Consider the following 25,096-nt stretch of genomic DNA (forward strand, 5'->3'; position numbering starts at 1 on the left):
TCCCAGTACAGTGATGCTTCCCCCAACTTCTCATTGGAATTTTCATGTGGATACTCTGCAATTCTCTCCCAAAGGTTTCTAGGGATGGTAGCCACATTTCCTCCTCCATGGTGGGACACTTTCCCACGCCACTCACTGATAACTTCAGCAGGTACAATTGCAGTACACAGGCTAGTAGCATCTGGGCCTAGGTGGCTTTGGGACGCCATTAGTAGCTGTGGCCTTGAGGGGTTCTCCCTCCACCCCTGCAGAATGCCTGAGCCAGATAAGGAAGAGAAGAAAGAGGACTTAGGATGACATGTTCAGCGAGATCTTGCATCAGACTGTGAACAGAGGGCCTGGAGCATGAATATTGCAAACTGTATGGAGAAGGAAATAGTGGGCAGGAGAAAGGCCCAGGAGTAAGGCAGGGTGATGCACCAGTACATAATGGCACTTGTTCAGCTGCACTCACAGATGCTGCAGACTCTTGTGGACCTACAGGTTCAACAATCCTGGGCTCACCTCCTTTTGTAGTCCATGGAGAACTTCAGTATAGAACCTCCCTACAAACCCCCTCAACATTCCCTGTGGCATCAAGAGCTGCATCCTTATCCCTACTGCTACACCTCAGAGGAGGGGGGGAAAAGGGGGATGACACACATTAAGGACAACCACAGCTTCATGTACACTGACTTGTGAGAACCACTGTTGATGAATGTGTAGCTAAAAAGGAAATGAATGTTCCTTTCCCTTCTTTAAGCTCTGTTCTATAAATTTGTTAAGATTTTAATGAATTTGCTTTTAACTTGCACAGAAATTTTTTGAAGTGTTTTCATTACTCAATAGAACTCTATTGTTTGGGAAATAATTCATCTTTATTAGTTCCCAACATATGCTGCAATGTGCCTAGTAGTTCTGAAAGCACCCACCTACTTGTTACTGTACAGAGTGACCCAACTCATTGGCTCAGTGACAAAAACAATGTTATAATCATAAATGTACAGCAAACACCACCAGATTAATAAGTGCTTTGTCACTTTTATATTCATAGATGTGCACCAAGCACCACACAGTTCCTAACAGGCCCCTAAACTGCAGGGCCAGGTAGAGCACAGTACACCTCAATGCATTACTGAGGCTTGGTGTTTTTTCAAAGCCTCCCTGGCTGTATAGCTCCACATTGAGCTATTCGGATAGCCCTTGTGTCTGGCTGTTCAAACTCAGCAGACACTCAAGTGGAGGGCTCCCCATCCACCCTCCATCCCAGCAGCAACTTTTCTCCCTTTGCTTCACAAATATTATGCAAGCCAGAGCAGGCAGCTATAACCCTTGGGATGTTTTTCTCACTGAGATCCAATTTTGTGAATACACGATGCCAGCAACCCTTCAATCTACCAAAAGCATGTTCAACTGTCATTCTGCACCTGCTGAGCCAGAAGTTCAATCTTTTCTTGGTGCTGTCGAGGTGCATCTGACAGTTCTGCAGCCACTTTTTGTCATCTCAATCCTGCCTTATGATATGATGCCACCAATCAGTGCTCATTTCTCGGGCCCTGAAGCAATGCTCCACTGCCTGAAACTGCTCTACCTTTAACTGGTTCTTGCTATATCCCACAGCAATCTGACTGCTTGGAAATCATCATGTTCCCCATGGCTCTTCTTTGGGCTCTGCAAATACCAGAGGCTCATATGTCCTGTGCTTGCAATGCTCCCAGCAATGGTGCAGAGCTGTGGGGGCTCCAGGCTTCCATCAGAGATAGTGAACAGCAAAAAGTCCCATGCGGGTTATGGGATTTTCAAAATAGACACAGAAATTGTGGGATAGAGATGGCATTATGAGTTGAAGAAAGTTGTATGATGGGAACTTGACCCTGCAGTCCTAGTCACTTCTGCAAGATTCATTTCTGCCCCACCATGCATTGCCAGAACTTCCCAAAAGACAGTGGGTGCTGGATGGTGGAGAGTGACCTACCCATAATGCACTGCATTGTACATCGAAACAAGCATTCCTGGTAAGTACGCACAGTGCCAAAGTAAGGATGCATGTGCACAAGCATTATATTAAATGCAGTGGTTTTATGCTGCCATAAAATGCATTGGCAAAAGTTTGTATTGTAGACATGCCCCAAATGCGAGGATAAGCACTGACGTGTCTCCTCCTCCTGCATCTGCAGAGAGCTGGAGTGGAGACTAGCATAATCTGTTAGGGGAGTGGAAAGGAAATCCATGGGCTGTATATAGCATCAGGTGGGAATGATCTTGTCTACATATTGGAGGTTACTGGATCAGAATTAAAACTAAGAATGGGAAGTGGATTTGCAGTGTGGCCAGTGGAGTATTAGCTATAGGTGCTGTTGTTTAGTCTACAAAGTCTCATCTAAGAGCAGACAGAACAGGTTTCCAGGTGTTTAGCAGTAACAGTTCACACTCATTCTTTGGGATCCCAGGAAACCTACCCCTGGAGGGTTTCCCCAACATTTTAGAGAAAAGAAAACAGCTTTTTAAAATGCCCTAGGCTGTGCCTCAAAAGTAAGAAAGTTCAAAACTTGATACCCATGTAAATACATTTTATGTAATTGGAAATGGGAATTCCTGGCTTTTTAATGATACAGAGCTTTCCTCTCTAGTTCCAAGGAGTTACAAGATATGGGTCTGAATATTGCCTATCCTGGACCTCAGTAACTCCTGGGGAGAAGCATCCCATTTGGAAGAATAAGAAGGAAGCATTTTTCTGACAGGTTGATTTAAAAAAAAAAAAGCAGCATCAGTAGTTTGACAGCTGCACAGGGGTTTGGAATATTTGAAGTAGTGTAGGTGGCGATGGATTAGTGGGCAAAATAACTAAATATGCAAATCAGTACTGCACCAGCAAATATTTTCATATGCAGCCATTCAGTATGCAAATCCTGCATTTATCCATTCACAGAAGCTTTTGCAGATGCAAGTTAGGTAGCTGCATGCTTAACTGCTCATAGGTGTAGTTACTCACTTGGTGAGCCAAATGGGAATTGCACTTACTTATGAAGGGCTAAATTTGATCTAACATACGCAAATACGGGATACACAGGTGTACCTATTACTGCTCAGTTTTCAAGCGTACAGTTGTGGCCTACAATGTTGTTTTAACATAGATTTATATTTAACTATGTGGATTAACATTTTTCTTAATTGTGTTACTGCTGTGTGGACTTAAAAACACAAAAACACTCCTACAAGAATTATGCTTAGCACATGCTTGATCATTCTGTGCATTGCTGCTGCCACATATACGCTGATGTGGGAGGCTGAATTATGGAGTCCTTGAAATTATCCTCTAGGACATGTGGCCATACAGGGCTAAATTCTCCTCTCAGTGACACCACTGCAACCCCCATTGAAATAACACCAATGACACGATTTCAGTGGAAGTTCCACTGAAGCTGCTGTCATGATCATTTGGTCCACACCACGGATAAATGCTGTGCTAGGTCATACTACCAACAGGTGCCATGTGGCACGGTTTGCTAAACAGATTGAAAAAGCATGTGATATTTGCTTGACCTGATGGAAACACAAGGAAACTTTCTGCATAAACTCTTGATTTCTGCCATGTTAGGTAATCTTAGTCCCATTTTGGGAAATAATATTAGTGCTCATTTTCATTTTTTCATGAGCCTATTCCTGAGGTCATTGCTCAAACAAAACCCCCACTGAAGTCAATGGGAATTTCCCTGAGTAAGGTTTGAATAAGGATCTTAGATTTGGTCCATGAGAACTTTATTATCCAACTCACATCCTCAGTAACGAGGTTGGGAGTTGAGGGCATGGGCAAAGAGTCCTCTCTTCCCAACCCATGGAATAGCAGTAGAGCCACAATGGCTCCCTAGACTGTTGCTATTTCCATCCTCCATATGAAAAATGGCTGCTGGATTCATGTAATAGGCAGAGATCCACTGGCTTTAGTACCGCTCCTTCCAGGGCCACCTCCTGCCCTGCATCCAAGACTCTGTCAACAGCATTCCATAAAAAACTCTGTGTCCACACAGCGGTAGAGCCACATGGGTTTCATTGCAGGAATTGCCCTCTGGAGCCTGGTAAAAGGGGGCAGCATTTCTTTGAGAAACTACATGCTGCTTTGGCATTTTAAAGAGCTGCTCTTCTGAGTCAGGCAAAATTACCAGTTAAGTCAATCAAAATTCGGTATGGGGTAAGGACAAAAGGAAGGAGGTTCAGCACAGCTGAGCATGGACTACAATTATTAGCAAAGCAGGATGGTTGAGTGGTTAGGGCACTAACCTAGGACTTGGGAGATGCTGGTACAATTCCACACTTCACCACACATATTGAATGATCAGAGGCACAGCCTCTCTGTGCCTTGGTTGCCCCTATGTAAAGTGGGGATAATAGCACTTCCTATCTTCTAGGGGTGTAGTGAGGATAAATACATTAAAGGTTGAGAGGCGCTTGGACACTACTGTAATGGGGGCCATATAAGTATCTATGATACAGTGAAATAGCAGCTGTTTTGTGTTGTACTCCCACAGAAACCTGTTCTCTAATGAAACATGCAGTGTACGATGCAAATAGAATAACACAGTCTGGGTAAATTCACAGATGTGTCCATTTTTATGTGAGACAAGGTGGATGAGGTAATGTCTTTTATTAGACCAACTTCTGTTAGTGGGAGAGACAAGCTTTCAAGCTTACACAGAGTTCTCTTCAAGTCTTAATATCCTGGGACCAGCACGGCTACAAGAACACTGCAAACATTTTTATGTTGTCTTTTATTTCAGTAGAGTTATATGGGGAAAGCTGCGAGAAATAGTTGTTGTTTTATCATGATCTCAATACTGGTTTGGCTTCAGGAAGTGTTATATGTGAAGAGCTACGTGGTACATAAAAGGCACATCCAGGGGTGGTGGTGAGGTGTGCTCCCCTAGCAGGAGCTCCTGAAGGCATTGTGCTTCAGACAGGTGCAATGTCTGAGAAAGCACAGCCATATTGTGCTTCAGGCAGGCCCTGTGACAAGTACCAGCTTTGCTGGCCTGTATGGAGAAAAGAGAAACAAGGTCATAGCTTGACTGATGCTCGACTCACATACTCTAGTTAGTTACCCCTGAAACAATCTTGTGCGGTTTGAGAAAATGTAGTGAGACATCAGGTTATCTCACTGTAGTTTAGGCCCTTTATCCTACACAGCATCATGGCTTTTAATGTGTCAAGGGCTCATGGGACAAAGTGTAGAGTTGTATAGGGTTCTGCAGGAGCTCTGAAATCCCAGCCTCCATCTTGGATTCATTCTCAGAGGGGTGATTCTTGAACAAGAGGTGTTGTTTATAAAGCATAACTTCTACTCACATTTGACTACAATCTGCCTGTACACAAATATGTTTGTTTCAAATAAAAATACTCTTTTCAAGCTAGAAAAGTGGTTGTGAGGATTCACTCTTCAGAGTCAGTCTAAGGTTGGCAGCTGTAAGTCAAAACCCATGGCAGATTTTCAAGCTTTAAAAGCTTTGTTTTAAATCAAGACCACATACTTGAACATAGCCTATGTTCAAATATGTTGGTTTAATCAAAAAAGAAGCTTTGAGAGCTTGAAAGTGTCTGCATGTCTGCCCCCTTTGGGAGAGCGAATCAAAAGAGTGGCACCAAAAGGTGGGTGGAATTTGGCAACTCCTCCAATGCAATGCCTCGCGAAGGTCATCTTCTGTCACACCCCTAAAGTTTTGGCCCTTTAATAGTTTCCTGCTTAAAAAAAAAATTAAGTATATTTTTATATATATTCTTGCTGATTTCTGAAAATCACAAGTATGCATGTAATAAAGTTTCTGGCTCTTTTGCCAGTTCTGTAAGTGCTAATTGCAGTACTAGAAAACCTGTATTGGTGAGGCACAGAAATATACAAATTTCACATGGTTCATATAAATGAAAGGAACTTTCTCAAAACTTTCATACATTCATTCTGAGTCAGTTTTTCTGATCCTGTGACTTCATACATAGTCCTAAATTAACAAAAATACAGATCCTGAGTCCTTGTATCCCCTAATATAATGGTTCTTTCACCCCAGTTCAGGTTGTATCAATAACATTTATCAGCAGTTATCGCACAGCAGAGTCTCCAATGCCACAATATACCCTGTGCTTAGAATAGGAAAGAACATAGGTATTTCATCTACCACTGTCTCTAACTGCAGGAAAATGTTGACTCTTTAATTTTTACTGGTGTGTTTTTGTTTTTCCTTTACTTAAATTAAAATAATGTAATATGATGCTAAAAAAAATCTCTACATTCCAGGTTTGACAGTGTGTGTGTTTTTATTTTCACTGAAAATGCGTAAAAAAGAGTTGATTCTTGTGAAATACTCCTTGATAAGAACCAGAGACAAAAGTAAGAGAAGACAGATATGAGGGGATATGGGTAATAAGCTGCTTATATATAAATTGAGAAGTTCATTAGGAGTGACTGGTGAGGGAGGAGCATACTTTAAGACCATGTGGGAAATCAGTTTACTTCAGAGTACTGAGGGTGAAAGGAAGGGATGTCTGCTTTTTATTAAACCTGAAATGCATTATAATTGGGCTGAGTCTTTACCCAGATGGCTCCTCTTATGCTGACATCTGCAAAGTGTATATAAAGCCATGTTAAAGAACTGTCTCTTGTGGCAGTATGTACTCATGTAATTCAGTTAAGAACTAAGTCCTTTACTATACTTAATACTGGTCCTTGAATAACGCATGCTGAGAAATTGCATTTGCCTGGCCAACAATTATTATAATACATATTTTGTCACAGTATAAAGCTATGTGACTTTTGAGAACAGTTTCATGAAATTTTGGCTCATTTTGTAGGGATTCTTGTTCATTCTTTATAAGAAATCCACAGCTAAACAAATTTTTCAGTCTGGATAGAGGGCTAGACTTTTCCTTAGTTTCCTAAGTTTTTCATTGCCATTACAGTGATAGAGGCATTTTTCAGTGACCAATGACATGTGCTTGAACAATATTAAAATGCCTTTACCACATTAATGAAACTTGTCTGAGGATGATAGATGTGATATAATTCATATGTCCATTGCTCTATTATCATCTAGCTGAAGCCAATGAAGTAACATTTTTTAAATTAGATATCAGCAGCCTGTTTCTTTCTTTGTCAGACAACAGAAAAATCAAAGTCAACAGCACCAGGGAACCTATTGAGTTTAAGTCAAATCAGTGGTTTGGGGCAACTGTCAAGGCTCATAAAGGAAAAGTTGTGGTAAGTTTAACGAATTGATATTCATTTTCAGATGTTTATGTTTTCTGAACTGTATATCTTAAATGTGTGTGTGTACACAACTAATAAGTTTTAGAATATACATATATACAAAAACAGATTTTATATATATAGAGAGAGAGATCAGACAATAAAAGCAATATATAAAAATCAGACTGAACTGCATACTTGAAGACCATTTTAATGCAGTTAGAAATGAAGAAAGGCATTTTACTCATCGTGCAAGCAAATGAGTAATTTAATTTATTATTCAAAGCATAAAATAGTGGAACTATTTTTAAGATATATATGAACTGATTGCCATATATTTAAAAACCTGTAATGTATTGTAAAGCTTTATGAGGAAAGTTAGCTACAGAATTACCTAAAGGAAGCCAAAAATTCCAGTGAAGATCAATTGATATCCTGATGAAAATGTTACTATTTGTATCAATATTTAATTATATTGTAGTCATGGTAATGACTAAATAAGAGTTTTGCTTTTAAAAACATTAAGTGTATGTGTTCTGATTTTATAGAACATTTTGCAGGCACTGATAGAAAGCCCCTACTGCATATTTATACTGATATATTTGATTTCTTTCTTATCCTGAGTAGTTTTGTTGCATAGTATGGAGCTGATGTATGCTATACACAGACATTTTACATTCATAGTTTTTGCACTAGGATTCACAGTGAAAAAGATACTAAACACTTTGTGATGTGAAACTTTAGTTTGGCCATACTTTATTTTCCTTACAATTATGAAACAACAACTTTTGCTTTGGGATTTGTTTAAAGCTGTTTCAGTTATTAATTAATGGGAATAAGTATCTAAAGAAAATGCCTTACTTTAAATAGTTGATCTTGTGGTTAACCCCAGAAAAGGATTTTGACATAAAACAGGTGATGAATAAAACATCGCTCTCTTATGTTACAGAACTAACATGTACAGTTAATTCCCTGTGGTTTTGCATCTGAGTTATCGTAGCTGTCAAGTTGCAGATTTGGTACCTGCATCTGGTAGACGTACTTTTATTTACAAGTTGATAACATATATACAATTATTGTTAAACAGGAAATCCTAACATATTATTTGGCTTTAACTAAAGTTTGTCATAAAGTGTTATATTGATTTAAATAGCTGAATACTTATCATGTGCTCTAATAATAACAGTTAGCAAGCTGAAATATAATCTCTTCTGATACAACTATTCACTGACACTTAGAATGCCTTAGTTTTAGTCAGATGTGAGGAAATCCCACCCTTGATTGCTGTGCCATAAAAAATATACATTGTCCAGTAGAGGCCTGTTTCATTTTGGTTCTAGTACGTTTTCTCATCAGCAGTTTTGCCAAACTTTCTGCAATGGAGCTGAAGCAGCTCATGGCAGGCCCCTCTTGGCTCCTGCTCCTGCCCCTGCTGCGCTGCTAAAGTCACTTGGAGACCCTGGGGTTCGGTAACTGCTGGTGCTTTTTATTCACAAGTTGTGCTCCCACCACCTTTTCCCAGGGGTGAAAGTAACTTAAAGGATTTACCGGTACGCCAGAGTCCTGAGCAGGGGGCGTGGCCTCAACCGGAAGAGGCGGGGCTTTAAATCCCCAGGCCCTTTAAATCAAGATTTAAAGGGCCCGGGGCTCCAGCTGTGGTAGCGGCGGCTGGGAGCCCCAGGCCCTTTAAATCACCCCCAGAGCTACCAGCTGCAGAGGTGGCTGGGAGCCCTGGGGCTAGGGGGCCATTTAAAGGGCCTGGGGCTCCAGCTGCCGCTACCGCAGCGGAGCCCCAGACCCTTCAAATCACAGACGGAGCCCCAGGGGCTCCTGGCTGCCATCGCTACTCAGGGATCTAGCGGAGATTTAAAAGGCCTGGGGCTCCGCTTCAGTAGTGGCGGCTGGAAGCCCCTGACCCTTTAAATCACCGCCAGAGACCCGCCACCGCTGTTACCCTGGGGGTTCCGGCAGTGGGGCTCAGGCAGCAATTTAAAGGGCCAGGGGCTCCCAGCCACAGAGGAGCCCCGGGTCCTTTAAATTGCCGATGGAGCCCCAGGGGCTCCCGGCTGCCGCCGCTACATCACAGCTCCTGCAGCAGAGCTCGGGAGCGCCTGGGCCTTTAAATCACCGCGGGAGCCCTGTGCTGCTGCCGCTACCCCAGGGCTCCTGCAGCAGGGCTCGAGTGGCAATTTAAAGGGCCTGGGGCTCTGCTGCGGTAGCAGTGGCTGGGAGCGCCCAGGACATTAAATCACTACCGGAGCCCTGTGCCGCCGCCACCTCGGGGCTCTGGCAACGGGGCTCCAGTGGCGATTTAAAGGGCCCAGGGCTCCCGCAGCAGCCGGAACCCTAGGCCCTTTAAATCACCACCCGAGCCCTGCTGCCGGAGCCCCCAGGGTAGTGGCAGCAGCCAGGGGGTCGGGTGGTGATTTAAAGGGCCTTTTAAATCACCACCTGAGCCACCTCTGCCAACCAAGGGCTCTGGCAGTGGGGCTCTGGTGGCAATTTAAAGGGCCCGGGGCTCCCCCCAGGCTCTTTAAATCGTTGGCCTGGGGAAGCCAGTCTGATCCGGTATGGCATACCTGCTCTTGCCGGTATGCTGTACCAGACCGTACCGGCTTACTTTCACCTCTGCCTTTTCCCCATACACAGCTTGCTTCTAGTGTCTGCTCCCAGGAGGGAAGGGCTATCACTCTGCTTCCTCCCCTTTCCCTGGCTTCCTTCCCTGCAGCCTTTATCTAGCCCCAGACTAATTGGGTGGGCAGCTGTCTCCCACTCACCAAATAGGCGCAGGTTTTCTCTAGCCAGCTCCAATTTCCTTCCCATAATGAGGGTTGGCAAGACAGAGGGCTGAGCCAGCAGTTCTTGCCCAGCATCCTGTCACAGTAGCTAAAGTCAACAATTTTAAGGCAAAACCTTGAATTGCTGACTTTTGGAAGTGAGAAAACTAAAGGTTTAAACTTTGATAGGGTTCCATGGGGAAAAAGGGAGAATCCATTATCACATTGCTTGAATTTTTTTTCTACTGCAGCAGCAGCAACAACAATAAAATAGAATTAGGCCAAATTTTACTGTTATAAGTTTTCTTTTGCAAATGATTTTGTCAAACTTTCTGAAATGCATCTACAATTATAATTACAAGAAATAAATTCACTTTGATTGTCCTCTATCAGACCACCGGCCACACCCTCTGTGCTGCAACAGAAAGAGCTCAGCTCTGCAGAACCTCCTCTTATTCCCCCGCACAGCAGAACCATGCTGTAACAATGAACATCGTGAGAATCCCGAGGGATTGATTGAACCAGGGACCTTTCAAACTAAAACCATAGGGCAAAGGACTAAGTCCCCTAACTGGGACAGTAGCAAACTCATCTTCTGTGGATCAGGCACAGAGGGGGTTTAATAACACATGCTTAAAAGTGGGTAACACTATCTGAGACAATTTACCTGTCCAGGGAGAGGAGGGAGAGGGCAAGTTTGGTCCTTAGATGTAAGTGGATTGTTAATGATGCAGAGGGAAGAAGAGAACATTGCAAGTTATGAAGGTTCCCATGGTTCTTTCATCCACCCTAGTATGACAGTTTCTACCCAAATGATAGAAACTTAACAGGAACAAAAATAGCTAATTTGTTTAATGAAGAACTGACTTAGCCCATGCATGGCACATAAAAGATCTGTTACATAATTACTGTTTTAATAGGCTTGTGCTCCCTTATATCATTGGAGGACCCTTAAAGCCACCCCTGAAAAGGATCCAGTTGGCACCTGCTATGTCGCAATTCAGAACTTCAGTGCATATGCCGAGTATTCTCCTTGTCGCAACAGTAAGTTTTAATATAAATGCTCTTGCCTCAATAGAACTGAAATTGGGATCAGTGGTTTCATACTTTCAATCTTAGTGCTGTCTTGGCTAGATGAAAATTACTGAGGGATGTCACCCAGGGAAGGAATATAAAGAAAGGCAGACATTAAACTATATGTCTCCACTTGGATGCTTTATTGTATAATTAAAAGAGCAGAGATTAAGTAAATAAGGCTTGTGTAATTATGGTGATAAAATATAATTTGCTTAATTTAATAGGGTTTAAAATGCAGCAAACAGATCTCGAAAAGCATAAGTAAGCATTTTTAAACGGTTGCTCATTCTGAATGTGAATCTGTCATTATAGAATTGCCATCCTATGAGCAGCTCCTGCACTGAGATAGAAACGGCTGCATTGTCCGAATTACCAGCAATAGGTTGATTGTGTATTACTTCCTGTGCACAAGAAAGCAGCCCACAGTAGCAGTGCTACTGCACATGCTGATCTGTGTTGTGTGGGAATTGAGGAACTCCTCCACAACTCTAATGCCTTCCTGCTTGTGGAATAGGTCAGAGAGGGTGTGTATCAAGGCCCAAGCCCAATTATTTATAGGAATACAAAAAATACCATACTAGGTCAGATGAGTGATACATCTAGTCCAGTGTCCTGCCTCTGACAGTTGTCATTACCAGATATTTTGGAGGGAGGTGTAAGAATTCCTGCAGTAAGCAATGATGGGATAACATGCCCCAAGGAAGTTTCTTCCTACCTCAAAAGCTAAAGACTGTCTTAAGCCTTGAAGCATGAAGGTTTATAGCCGTTCCAACACGAGTGTGTGTATGTGTGTGTGTTGTTTTAAATATTTACTACAATATCTCTATATATTCTTGTTATCCATATGAATGACTTCATCGCTTTCTGAATCCTGCTAAGCTCCTAGCCTCAGTGATTTTTTTATTATTATTATTTTATTTTGGCAAAGAATCACTTCATGTGCTATTTCCCTAAACTCTAAAGGTGTGTCTGCACAGCTGCTGGGAGCGAGTCTCGCAGCCCAAGTCAACAGACTTGCATTAACAGGGCTCGGGCTAGCACGCCCAAAATAACTGTGTAGATGTTGCTGTAACATTCGAGCTTGGGCCCTGAAGCCCAACCCCCTACCTAAGCTTCAAAGCCCAAGCTCCCACACTGCTATTTTTAGCATGTTTGCTAAAATCTAGCACAAATCTGTGGACCCAGACTGCACGAGTCACTCCCAGCAGCTGTAGAGAGACATCTTAAAGGCTCATCCAACTGTTGTTAAAATCAATGAGAAGAACCCGTTGACTTCATGGGACTTGGATTGGGCCCATACAGAATCATTTCAGTGATTAGCAGTTACTTCTCCCACAGACCAGAAATAGCTGCTGTTTCACAGTTTCTTGCCATGTGCTGTTTTCCAAAGTTAATAGCTAATATTATGGGCTAGCCTATGCCTCTGTGTGGAAATGCCCACAGGAGGGCTAAGTTGTTGATGTTCAGTTTATTTGTATAGTAGCAACAAAGTGCTGGGCAGACAAGTAAACAGACCTGCTCCCTCCTTTGAAGAGGCTACGATAGTGAAATTTGCCAAGTTCCTTCTTGTGGAGTTCTAGAGATAACATCATGCCATGCTGTGAGGTTTGCCTGCAGGGCCACACGAGGCAGGGGGACCAAAAGGGCAGTTTTCCCCAAGCCCCCCATTCTGAAGTGTTGTGACCTGGTGCATGGGGTGGCAGCACCATTCAAGTTTGGCCTGGCCATCCCATTGTCATGACTAGGTCACAGTGCACAGAGTGGGGTGCTGAGCCCTGTCCCGTTGGACTGAAGTTACCACAGGTGGGCGAGTGTTGGGCAGATTCACTCTTCAGCCCCATCCATCACCCTCTGGGGCCTCTTTTGAATCCATGGTAATTTTGTTGGAAAGGTGGGGGGGGGGGCTCAGTTTTAGATTTTGCCCCAAACCCTCTGTGTAGCCCTGTTTGCCTGCCCTGAGAATGCACATCTGAGATGTGTGCAATCAAGCAGCCCTGTGATTCTTCCTAATATCTGCAAGAAAATCCCGTGGAACTCAGCACATACAAAGGCGACTGGGCCATCTGCATGTAGGGCCAACCCCTCAGTATTACCCACTAGGTTCTCCACTGCAGAGTTGCTCCAGACAGAGCTGCATTACCAAGCCTCCCTCTCATGGCCTAGCCCTTACACACAGACCCCTAACAAGGGGAGAGATGACACCACAGTTGAGAAGCTGAATCTGTGGGAAAATCATGTTCACAAGCTCTGCGCTAGTTCCTGCTGGTGTGTCACTTTGGCTTTGCTCAGGGATGATGCCATGTGGAGGGACTGTTCCAATGGCCATCCTCACTTGATGTCCAGTTGTAGCCCCCTGAACCTGCACATCGCCAGGTTCCTGGTGTTCATAGGGAAGGTCCTCTTTAAGGGTTTGAGGAAGGAGAAAAGATTGCCACATTCTTCTTCCCTCCCTCCAACAGATATTGGGCAACTGTAGCAGGTTACTCTATTCCAAGTCTATTGCTTCATGGTGATAGAACTAAGAAAGAAGAGTCAGCAAATATACATGAAAATGCAGAATTATATTACAGTTCAATACTTGTTTAACCCAAAATCCAATCTCTCAAAAAGCTTGGCTTTATGAATTACTTGTATGTCCCTCAGGGTTGTATAGATAGCCAAGATCTTCTGCAGGGTGGATCCTTTGAATACACCCAGATTGACCCACCCTCCAAGTCACTATTTATCCAAAAGTTTCAAACTTCCTAAGAGACCCTTATTTTTGTATTTATGGCAAATCAAGCTGTTGCAGCAATTCTATGACTCCTTGCTAAGCCACTCATTTTTGGTTACCCACACTGGTTCGGACAGGATGCCTATTGATTGTGGCTGGAGACCTTGGCTAGGCAGTGAGAGAAGAATGTCCCAAGTAGTAAATATCATTTTTCAAGATATCATCATCTGGCACCAATCTCATGGCTCTGCAGAGGGCCCTGATTTGTTCATTACATAGAGTCCCATATAATCTTTTTACCTCCTTAGGTGGTTTTGTACCTTTTGCCTCAAGGCTATGGGGTTTATTTAATTGCACAAAAATTCAAGAAAGTTGCTAAATGTAAATAAGCAAAACAAGACCACATCCTTAAGACAATAACTGCATAAGCTCACAGCCTTACTACCAGCACCAGATCCTGTCAGACTGGATCCCTAGAACGTTTTGTGTGCTGTTGTGATTCTGCTATCCGTAAATGCATTAAAACAGGGGTTCTCAACCTTTTTCTTTCTGAGGCCCCCCACAACATGCTATTAAAAACTCCAGGGCCCAGGCCAGCAGGAGAGGGGGAGACTCGGGGCTCTGGGCCGGGTGGGGGGAAGGGCCCTCATGCATAGATGTACTTTGACTTCTATTTTGGGTGAGCAGGGGCCAGTGGGGGTTGAGCCAACTCCGCATGGCAGGGTCCGGGCAGGGAGCACCATCTCCACCCCCTGACTCACCTCAGCAGGTCACCTGCCTGTCTGGGATGTGGGGGGTGAGGCACAACCAAAAATTATAACTCAAAGGTGAGTGCAGGAAGGGGGTAGCTAGGGGCTGTGTGCGGGCAGGGAGTAGCTTGATGCAGAGAGAGGAGTAGCTAGGGGCTGTGTGCGGGCAGGGGGGTAGCTAGGTGCTGTGTGCGGCCAGGGGAGTAGCTCAGGATGCAGGGAGGGGGTAGCTAGGGGCTGTGTGCGGCCAGGGGAGTAGCTCAGGATGCAGAGAGAGGAGTAGCTAGGGGCTGTGTGTGGGCAGGAGGGTAGCTCAGGGTGCAGAAAAGGGCTAGCTCGATGCAGAGAGAAGGGTAGCTAGTGTCTGTGTGCCGGGAGGGCTCCCCTGCGGTCCCCGTTCCCTGAGGGCTCTTCCAGCCACAGAGCTGGATCCTCCCGCCCAGGCAGCTCTTACCAGCTGCGTGAGCAAAGGGGGCTGGGAACTGAGAAGCAGCTTCAACCCCCTGCAGCAGCAGCAGCAGGAGACAAGGGAATGCCATAGCTACCTACTCCATGACACCAGCAAGAGCAGCAGTTGTCCTGCACTGCCTGGCTCCTGCTTCCTGCCTCCTACCTGGCCAGGGGACGGGGAGAGAAGGAGGTGGCGGGGTGTGTGTGTGTGGGGAGCTGCCACGGGATTGCCCTGCTCTTGCACTGTAGTTTTTTTTTTTTTTTTTTTTTTTTTTGCAGGGGCAACACCCACATGTCCCCCCAAGTCTGCTCAAAGGCTCAGGGCTTCTGCCCTCTTGGGAGCACCGGAACTTGGGGCTCCGGAATTCAGCCCTGCTGCTCCTGGCGTCTGCCCCGCATGGGGCGCCAGAGATTGGGGCTTCAGCCCCACAGGAGGTGCTGGGGCTCGGGCTCTAGGTTTTAACTGTGGGTTCACAGACCCCCAGGGGGCAACAGACCCCCTGTTGAGAACCACTGCATTAAAACATATTTCTCCAAAATAAAAATTAAAATAAAATCATATAAATTCCTGTTTAGACCATGTCTTCTAGAAAAATATCCAAACTTGATTTAAAAATTGCCAGTTATGGAGACTCCCCTATGACCCTTGCTAAGTGGTTCCAGTGGTTCTCTGTTAAAAAATTACACCTTATTTCTAGTCTAAATTTGACTAGTTTCAACTTGCAGCCATTGGATCTTGTTATAACTTTGTCAGCTAACTGATGAGCCCCCTATTATCAAACTTCTGTTCCATATATAGGCATGCACAGATTGTGACCAAGACACCCCTTCACCTTCTCTTTGTTAAACTAAATAGATAGAGCTGCTTGTATCTTTCACTATAAGGCATGTTTTCCAATCCTTTAATCATTCTTGTGGCTCTTCTCTGAACCCTCTCCTATGGCAATAAGTAAGTTCTACTCAGGCATTATGAGATCAGTAAATATTCATATTTTGATAATGCAGGCAATGCAGATCCTGAAGGACAAGGTTTCTGTCAAGCAGGCTTCAGCTTAGATTTTTACCAGGTAAGAGTCTACTTTTTAACTCCTTGGATGAAATTTTATGCTGATTTATCCCCCATTGACCTCTTCCTTCATCTATTCCAGTCCCTCGACTGGAAATTCATCCCCTTCTTGTTTTGAGTAACATTTTTCATGAAGTTGCTGCTGTGACATTACACTCCATATTCTTTATGGAAATATGCTTGTGATATGGATATGGCATAACTGAGATGTTCTTTCTGCAAGATGGCTCATGTAAGGTATCATTGGAAAGGTTATGATTTACTAAATATGTTTATCTAATTTGTATGCATGAATCATTTTTGTATCTGAAGCTGGGAACATTGACCATGTCTCTATATTTCAAATGTGCTACATTGGATGAGGCCAAACAATGTTAGGGACTTATTGAAGAAATGCACACAAGCATAAGGATTACCCCAGGAACTGTGTGCAATAAAAACCTCTCAGAGATAGCTCTACACAATGGAAACTGTTTGACCCAGGTCCGATAGCTCTACACAATGGAAACTGTTTGATCCCGGTCAGATAGCTCTACACAATGGGAACTGTTTGACCCAGGTCAGATAGCTCTATACAATGGGAACTGTTTGACCCAGGTCACAGCAAAAAACTTTCCAGCAAGTGGGGGAAGATATAAAAGAGGAACAATGACGACATGAGGGGTCCTCACTCTCCCTAGAACAACAGACCTGAAAACACCTGAGGAACAAAGACTGAACTGTAAGAAGTGATGGTCATAGAATCATAGGAGATTAGGGTTGGAAGAGACCTCAGGAGGTCATCTAGTCCCACCCCCTGCTCAAAGCAGGACCAACACCAACTAAATCAGGCTAAAACTAGGTTTTAGCCTAGTCCTAGGCTACAACCTTTAGCCTGTGTATGAAAACCTGGGAAAGCCAAGACAACTGGTGCCTTAAGAATCTACCAGCCTGTTTATCACTCAGGGTGAGAATTTGCTCATTTGTATCCTACCTATCTAGTGTGTCAAGCTTAATTTGCATGTTTTGTTTCATTTGCTTAGTAATCTGCTTTGTTCTTTTTGCTATCCCTTTAACCACTTAAAATCTACCTTTTGTAGTTAATAAAATTTGTTTATTATTAAATCCAGTTTCTAACTGGTGGGGGCAAGAAGTCATGCATATCTCTCTTCTCATTGAGGAAGAGGGCGAATTTTATGAGCTTGAGCTGTACACATATTTCTATACAGTGCAAAACAGAAGTATTTTGGGTTTGTCTCCCAAAAGGGGTGGGCACGTGAGTGCTGGGGGAGCCCTTTCACACAGAGCTGACTTCAGTCTGTCTGCAGCGGGGTGTGACCCTACTTGTGTGTGTATGCTGCAAGAGGCCAGAGAGCCTAATTCAGCAAAGCAGGAAGAGGGAACCCAGGCTGGTTGAGCAGGAGAGGCTCAGTTAAACCCCAGTACATCAGATGGCATCCTGGGGGAGGGGGAGCAACCCGTCACAGCTGCAATTTCTCAAAAGTTTTACAGACTTGAAACTTCCCAGCTTAATTTCAAAAATAGATAAAAGCTGCTACAGATAACTTTTTACTTGTTAGATGCACTCCCATTGACTTCTCCTGAATCCATCACAGCCTGTGCTATAGCTAGGGTGACCAGACAGCAAATGTGAAAAATTGGGACGGGGGTGGGGGAGTAATAGCAGTCTATATAAGATAAAGACCCAAAAATCGGGACTGTCCCTATAAAATCGGGATATCTGGTCACCCTAGCTATAGCTCTGGCCATCCCAACCTTCAGAAGTGACTAGTGATTTTGGTTGTGTCATGGGGTGCATAGACCTTAGGCAGGCCTGGCAACCAAGGGGTTAATGAAGGAACTGCCCATCAGTGCTGATTGGCAGCCTCAGAGCAGCTGGTTGAATAAAAGAGCTGAAAAGCAGAGGGGTGAGGTGGCTGCCAGAGGATCCAGCAGACCCGGGAAAGAAGGAGCTGCCAGCAAACTGGTGAGAAGCTGTCTCAGAGTGACAATGACCCAGAGAAGGGACAACCAGAGCCACAGGCTGCAGAAGTCTACAGAACCAAGGGAGGCAGGAAGGAGCTCAGGGTATAGCAGGATTCTGCCTGTCTGGGTTGAGGGATCTGAGCTGGAACCCAGTGGAGTGGTTGGGCCTGGATTCCCCTACTGACCCCTTAACAGGGACTTAAGAACCAAAGGGGGTTCCAGGTCTATTGATGGCAAGGGTCTGATTACCCCTGTCAAACATAAGGGCTGCCCTGTACAACCCCATGGGACACAAATTAACGTCCTTTTCTCCAGAATAGGACTACAGAGATTCAGAGAAGCAGGGTGGCCTGCTGATCTGGGCAGATGCTGTGCAACATCCTGTTTAACCAAAGGGGGACACTGGTGCCCCGCCCATGGGGTGCCTCCATTTTTGTGTGCCCAACTTGAGTCACTCACCAGGGCCTGATTTTTAGAAAGTGCTGAGCATCAGCCCTTGAGTGTTTTTTTGTTTTGTTTTTTATTAAATCCAAGCAATTTATAGGAGGATTCTTTCAACAACAGGCTAATAATTCAATAAAATTGGTTTCTTCTCGGGGGGGGAAAAGTGCTTTGAAAGTGTGTCCAGTGCATTCCCCTATGCCACCTAGTAACAATACTATGGACCCTAGGAATACACTTTGTACCTAGTGAGTCTATACCGCTACTAGACCACCAGGGCCTCACATGTGTGTCTAATCACAGTAACGGTACATTGTGATCCTAAGACACATTGTTATCCATTTTACATTCATGTTATTCTTTTCACCCAATTAGCCTGTTGTGAAGGGATGGCTATAAGGTGGCTATAGCCATATTGGTCTGTAAAGCATTGCTTTGGATACGTTGGGCATCACTGATCTCTTTTGTGTTATCTTCATCTTTTGTTTACAAAGAAACAAAGCAGTCTTTGAGAAATGTTATTCTGTAGATGCCAAACAGATTATGGCCCTGATGATTCAGGAAAGCATCCCTATCCAGGAAAGACACGTAAGCATGTGTCTTGACTTTAAAGTTAATCTCATACTCAACCGCTTTCCTGAAAAAGGGTGGATTAAAGCATGTACTTAAAGAAGTACTTAAAGAAGTGCTTTCCTGCAACGGGGCCTATATCCTGTATCATGACCCTGATTTTCCTTTTGCGGTTTAAATAAAACAGTACAGTTGTTTAGATATAATTGTACTAATTGCTTTTCCTCTGCATGTTATCGATCATAATTTAATATTGTTCATTTCTGTTGTTTTTGTAGAATGGGGACCTTATAGTAGGAGGACCTGGGAGTTTTTACTGGCAAGGTATGGTCACTCACTTGGTTAACTTAAACCAAAAAGTAAAGGCCAGGTGTCAGGAGAAAGTTCATCCTGAATTCCTGTTATTTTCTAGATGTAAGGTCATCGGTTTGAGTCTGATGTCTCATATATGTGTAAATCAGAATAACTGCTCTGAAGTCAATGTAGTGACTCTTGTGTGTTTTTTTAAAAAAGAACGAGATCAGAATTAGGCCATGGATTCTATAGTAGGTGAAATGAGGTAAATGTTTTACTGTTGATATTTTGGAACATTTTGCCTTTTAATGGAAAAACTTAACTTTATTTTCATCTGGAATTGAAGTGTCAATTGTACAATAGAGAGATTACATTGTGTGTGACATTTTCATAGCATAAATTACAGTTTGGGATTTTTAGATTGATTTCTGTCCAGACATTTCTAATACCCAGACATCTCATCATTGTGGTATCATGGTGCCACATATATAGATGAGACCTGCATTGGTATAGGTAAGGGGAGAACATTTTTGCCCCTCCCTTGATTTAACCATTGTTATGATAAGGCTCATTCTTGGTGTCTGCCTACCAGGAAGACATTGTCAAGCCATTCGGCAGCTCCATTGTTGTGGTGGACCTGTGTAATGGGTTTTGTATTGTGTCACTGAAGGAGAAAGATTCTGACTCATTTTGACTTCTGATGAGATAGAATTCCATATAGCTGAACTCTCCACTGAGAATACACTGCCCTAGGGCTGTAGGATCCCATTGAATTATAGCTGTTATGGAAAGGCTGTCACTGCAAGAGCATGATCTAGGCCTATGTAGGCAGGGCTGGCTCCAGCATTTCTGCCGCCTCAAGCAAAAAAAAAAAAAAAAAAAAAAAGCCGCGATTGGCGGTGGTAATTGGGAAAAAAAAAAAAAGCTGTGATCGACGGCGGCAGTTCAGCGACAGGTCCTTCACTCCTAGAGGGAGTGAGGGACCTGCCGCCCCGAATTGCCGCAGGTGCCGCCCCTTTCCCTTGGCCGCCCCAAGCACCTGCTTGTTAAGCTGGTGCCTGGAGCCGGCCCTGTATGTAGAACTTGGAAGGTCTGGGCCAGCACTTTGAAATGGAATGGAATTGTGTTAGTTATGGTTAATACCGTATTGTGTTCTATATTGTCTTCTCGTTTCTGAATGACGTGGAATGCATTGGTTTAAATATTCTCAGAGTGGCAGTGGGGAAGGATTGTCCTAATAGCAGTGGTTATGCACTGCTCTTCTCTACGGCAGCAGTCTGACAATACATGGTTTTGGCAATGGGATAGTTAGTGATGAATCGAGTAGACAGTGTCTTGAAACTTACATTTAATCTTAAATCTTAAAAACTGTAGATAACTCTACATTTTAGGGAGTTGGTTCTTCTCTGAATTCATTTACTCTATGAAATTATTTGAATACAGGGCAAGTAATCACCACCAGTATTGCAGATATCATTACGGACTATTCATTCAAGGATATTCTAAGGAAACTGACAAGAGAAAAGCAAACTGGAGTGGCACCACCTATATATGATGACAATTATCTAGGTAAGATGTACAATCTAGAGGCACTGGAGTAATCTGAATGAGAAAGCAAATCCTAAATTATGAAGGCCCCAACCCTGTAAACACTTACACACGTGCTTGACTTTAAGCACAGGAGTAAGGAATCCCATTCAGTAATTTGCTAATTACTTTAACGGGACAACTGACATGCTTAAAGTTAAACACAGGAGTAAGTGTTCACAGAGTCAGATCCTAAATGGCTAGCTAACTAGGATGCTATATTTACGCATGGGTTTTAATGTACTTAAGCAAGCATACTAATTTTTCATGTTCACACCTTTTTTCAGTTGAGGGGAAATGATTTAGTTTACTGTAATTAGGGACTATTTCAACTGTTAAGAGAGGGGAAAGAAACTTCTTTTTTGTAATGCTTTAGTACAGTAATTTCTAAGGGTGCAATTCTGCTCTCATTAAAGTTAAGGACAAACTATAATTGACTTCAATGCGAGCAGTAGTGGGCCCTAAGGTGATACAGTACATTCTTGATTTTCCAGATAGCACGGGGGACATGGATTTTATTTGGATCATTGAGAGGGCAGGAGCCATTCAGCAGCAGGATGGCTTCTGCCGCGGTCAGAAGCTTGTTGTTATCCTCCTCCTTGCAATCCTGGCTGAGGATCTCTACTCTGCCCCACTCCCTCCCTCCCATGAGAGTGGGGCTGCAGAGGGCTCCCTGCACTGCCACAGGAGTCATTCATCAGCAGGGGGGCCTTCTCTGCGGCCAGGGGCTCATTCTCCTCCGTACAGCCCTGGCCAGGGCTCTCTGCTCTATTATCCGAATCGCTGCATTATCCAAATCCCTTCCTTGTCCCTCAGCATGAGATACAGGCTGCAGAGGGCATGTATCTCACGCTGGGGGTTGAGTAAGGGGTTCGGATAATCAGGTTTCAGATAAACAGGAGTAATCTGTACATAGAGAAACCTAGACCTCTTTGAGTACGTTTTAAAAGATAGCTGGTGGCTCCTTCTCTCCAGGAATTGTGTGTAATATGCGCATAACTCTGCATGTAACAAATGTTGCTGTCTTTTCAGTGATTGTAGAAATGATGCAGTGAAGTTTGAAGGCAGTGATATATATCCTCTCACATATGCTTCGTATTTGGCTTTGCAGTCATGGGCCCAATCCATTAGCCCTTACTCAGTCAATGGGCATTAGGCACTTAACCTTATGTCCTTTTAAGGGCACTTATTGGCACCTTTAGATGCCTAAATAGCTTTGGAAATCTGATCCTACATATAACAGATACAACTGTGTGATTATGCATCATAGTGGCAAAAAAGGAATATAATAAAAAAGCTATTATCACAAAAGATGTAGCATTTGCAGCTTATATTTTCATGTGAATTATAAAGTATTAATGCTTAACAGCTGATTTTGGGATGCAATTAAATAGCAACGTGTTTCCTAGTGATTTAGGCCTGTAGAATTATCGTACTTTTGAGACTTATGAGGAAGGTAGTCATAATAACTTGACAAATGATTTTCCTTCCCCTCCCCTCCCCCCAGTCTTATATATACTAGTTTATAAAGGTTTTACAGAGATTATTGAAACAGAGGACAAATCTGGTTGTCCTTCCAGAAGCATGTTTCTTTGGAAGTAAATGATTTGTCAGGTTTCACGCTTGTAATTTATTCTCAAAACAGGATACTCAGTGGCTGCTGGGGAATTTACTGGCGACCTTGAACAAGGTAAGAAGCAAGTCAAAATGTAAAGCAGATGACTGTGCACATGTCTATTTATCTATTTCTGTTCTCTAAATGGGAAAATGGGTCTTAAACATTTAAAATATTAAAGAGCAGGATAATGTATCTCTACCCAATGTACTTGGGGGCAAGTCTTTCCCTGGGATGGTACAGCAAGGGAAAGCAGAGCTGCAGTAACCAAAACCTATGCATCCCCAGCCATAGGTAACGTTCTGCCTAGGATGAGATTACACAGGTAGGACTGGGGGATAGCGCTCTAAGGCCACATCTGCCAGCTAACTCTAGGTGCTTCTGAGAGAAGTACTATTCACTTGGGATCCTGGAGGTTTCCTAAATGCTACAGACCATGTCCCTTGAGGACATGGTGCATGGGACCAGGGCCAGCTCTTCCTTTTTTGCCGCCCCAAGCGGAGAAGCACAGAAAAAGAAAAAAGCAGCCGCAGCAGTGCCGCCGAAGAAGAAAAAATGAAAAAGCTGCCGCCGAACTGCTACCAAAGAAGAAAAAAAGAAAAAGCTACCGCCAAAGTACCGCCGAAGAAGGGGGAAAAAAAAAGTCGGAGTGCCGCCCCAAGAACAGACGGAGTGCTGCCCCTTCAGATTTGCCGCCCCAGGCACCTGCTTCCTTAGTTTAACTGTCCCTCCTCCTAATGCAATATGTTCTATTCTGTTCTTGAGTTACTGCTTGTGTAGTGGGAAGAGGATCCCTATACTCTCTCCTCTCCCTCAATCTTGCATTTCAGAGCAGAGCTGGTCAGGGTTGAACTTTTAATATTAAAAATCTATATTTAGAAAGAGAGAAAACATTATACAGGCAAATGAAATAAGGAACTGATCCCTTGAATAAGGAAAGGCTTAAAGGCACATGAACAAAAATGCCTGAAAGAGAATAATGCATGAGCGTCTCTAGAAGTGAAGGCTCTTTCTTGGATCAAATACATTCTACAGTGGGGTGTCTTTATAACAATTTGCATGTAGGTGGCAATTTCATCCAGAAGATTACACACACATTACAAGTTTAATACAGTTATTTACCAGCTACATTTCTATAATAGATTCTTCACCAACATAAAACTCTGCTGCCTCTAGGATAAAATGGATCAGCAATGTAACAGAGGACAGTAACAAGACCTACAAGTTTAGGAGAATTAGTGAGGAAGAATTTTCAACTGCAATTACAGAGAAAATATTTTGTAGCGAGGCACAATCTCATTACCCAAATTAGAATTTGGCTTCAACTCTGAGGTTCATGTTGCTCCCCTTGTGACTTCGGATCTTAATTGGTCTCAAATGGTGAAGACCTTGGTTTTATGGTATATCTGACCTATGCCTTCCCTAATAAAAAGAACAGGAGTACTTGTGGCACCTTAGAGACTAACAGTTCCCTAATAGTATGGTTAAGGACTGACTCAGAGCAGCAGACAGCACCACCTACTGAATTAGCAACACCACTTCCTCCAGTGTTCAGAAGAGGTCTTAGCCAAATATTGACCAGGCCTGTCCCTGTCTAGCTGATATTCGCTGGGCTCTGAGCATATATCTAGAGAAGCTGATAGGCACATTATATAAATTTAAAAATCTAACATCAGTTACAGAGGTCTTTGATACAGTTAATAGGCAGCATACTCTCAAATAATAGGGGCTGTATGGTAGCAGAATTTAAGTGACGGTGCTCCAATCAGCTAAAATAATGTATTCACTAATTATTTATCTTTTCAGAGTTGGTTGCTGGAGTGCCAAGGGGAGCACAGAACTTTGGCTATGTATGTATTGTACCCACATTTGATCTGATTAGTAGTAAAAATGCATGAGCTATGCTATTTTGAGGAGGAAAGGCTATATCATGTTTTTATGCCACATTGTACCTGCATTCCTTATCCAGGCAAAACTCCTATGGACTTAGACCCTGATTCAGCAAAGCACTTAAGCATGTGCTTAACTGCTTTCCTGAATTGAACTTTAAAGCTCAGGCTTTTATTTATTTTTGAAGTCTGTATGTTCTGTAGACGATTACAAGATTGCTTTGAACTCTTGTGCCAGTATTTCCATAGCTGCAGACTCAAATCCAAATTCACCCCAAGTCCATGGGTGTTTGATGTGCTGTTCTGATTGTTCCCATGATGAAGAAAGATCCAAGTCTGTGTAGCTCAGGGATGTTCAGATCTGGTTTTCAGTTCAATGCTTTATGCATGTGTTATGAAACTGTCAGATATGAAAAATCATGGTATAAATTCTGAAGAGAAGAGAGAGCAGTGCAGATTGTGAAACAATGCTTATCTCCTTATAGAGTAAATACAACAAAAGCCAGGTTCCAGGAACAATCTGCTTGGGAAATTGACAGTTCCCAGCTACAGACCTGACTGTAGTCCTTGCATACCCTAAACTGATTCCAGATTCTAACATCATATTGCCAGATTCCAACCTCATATTGGAACTCACTGCTCAAAAAAATAACACCCTATCTATAGTACATATATGCTTCCCCCGGATATTGTAGT

At 43.3% G+C, this 25,096-nt stretch overlaps 1 protein-coding gene across 1 annotated transcript in view; it reads left to right on the top strand.

The window, feature by feature from the left end:
• ITGA8 (integrin subunit alpha 8) overlaps positions 1-25,096 on the top strand; it is a 178,810-nt gene that overhangs the window by 9,580 nt on the left and 144,134 nt on the right. The window contains exons 3-9 of the mRNA XM_034760366.1: positions 7,119-7,219; positions 10,905-11,028; positions 15,979-16,040; positions 19,294-19,339; positions 20,753-20,878; positions 22,542-22,586; positions 24,318-24,361. Coding sequence (XP_034616257.1) covers positions 7,119-7,219; positions 10,905-11,028; positions 15,979-16,040; positions 19,294-19,339; positions 20,753-20,878; positions 22,542-22,586; positions 24,318-24,361 — 548 coding nt within the window. The remainder of the gene's footprint in view (positions 1-7,118; positions 7,220-10,904; positions 11,029-15,978; positions 16,041-19,293; positions 19,340-20,752; positions 20,879-22,541; positions 22,587-24,317; positions 24,362-25,096) is intronic.

This window comes from Trachemys scripta, chromosome 2, assembly GCF_013100865.1.
Source record: "Trachemys scripta elegans isolate TJP31775 chromosome 2, CAS_Tse_1.0, whole genome shotgun sequence".
Taxonomy (NCBI): Eukaryota; Metazoa; Chordata; order Testudines; family Emydidae; genus Trachemys; species Trachemys scripta.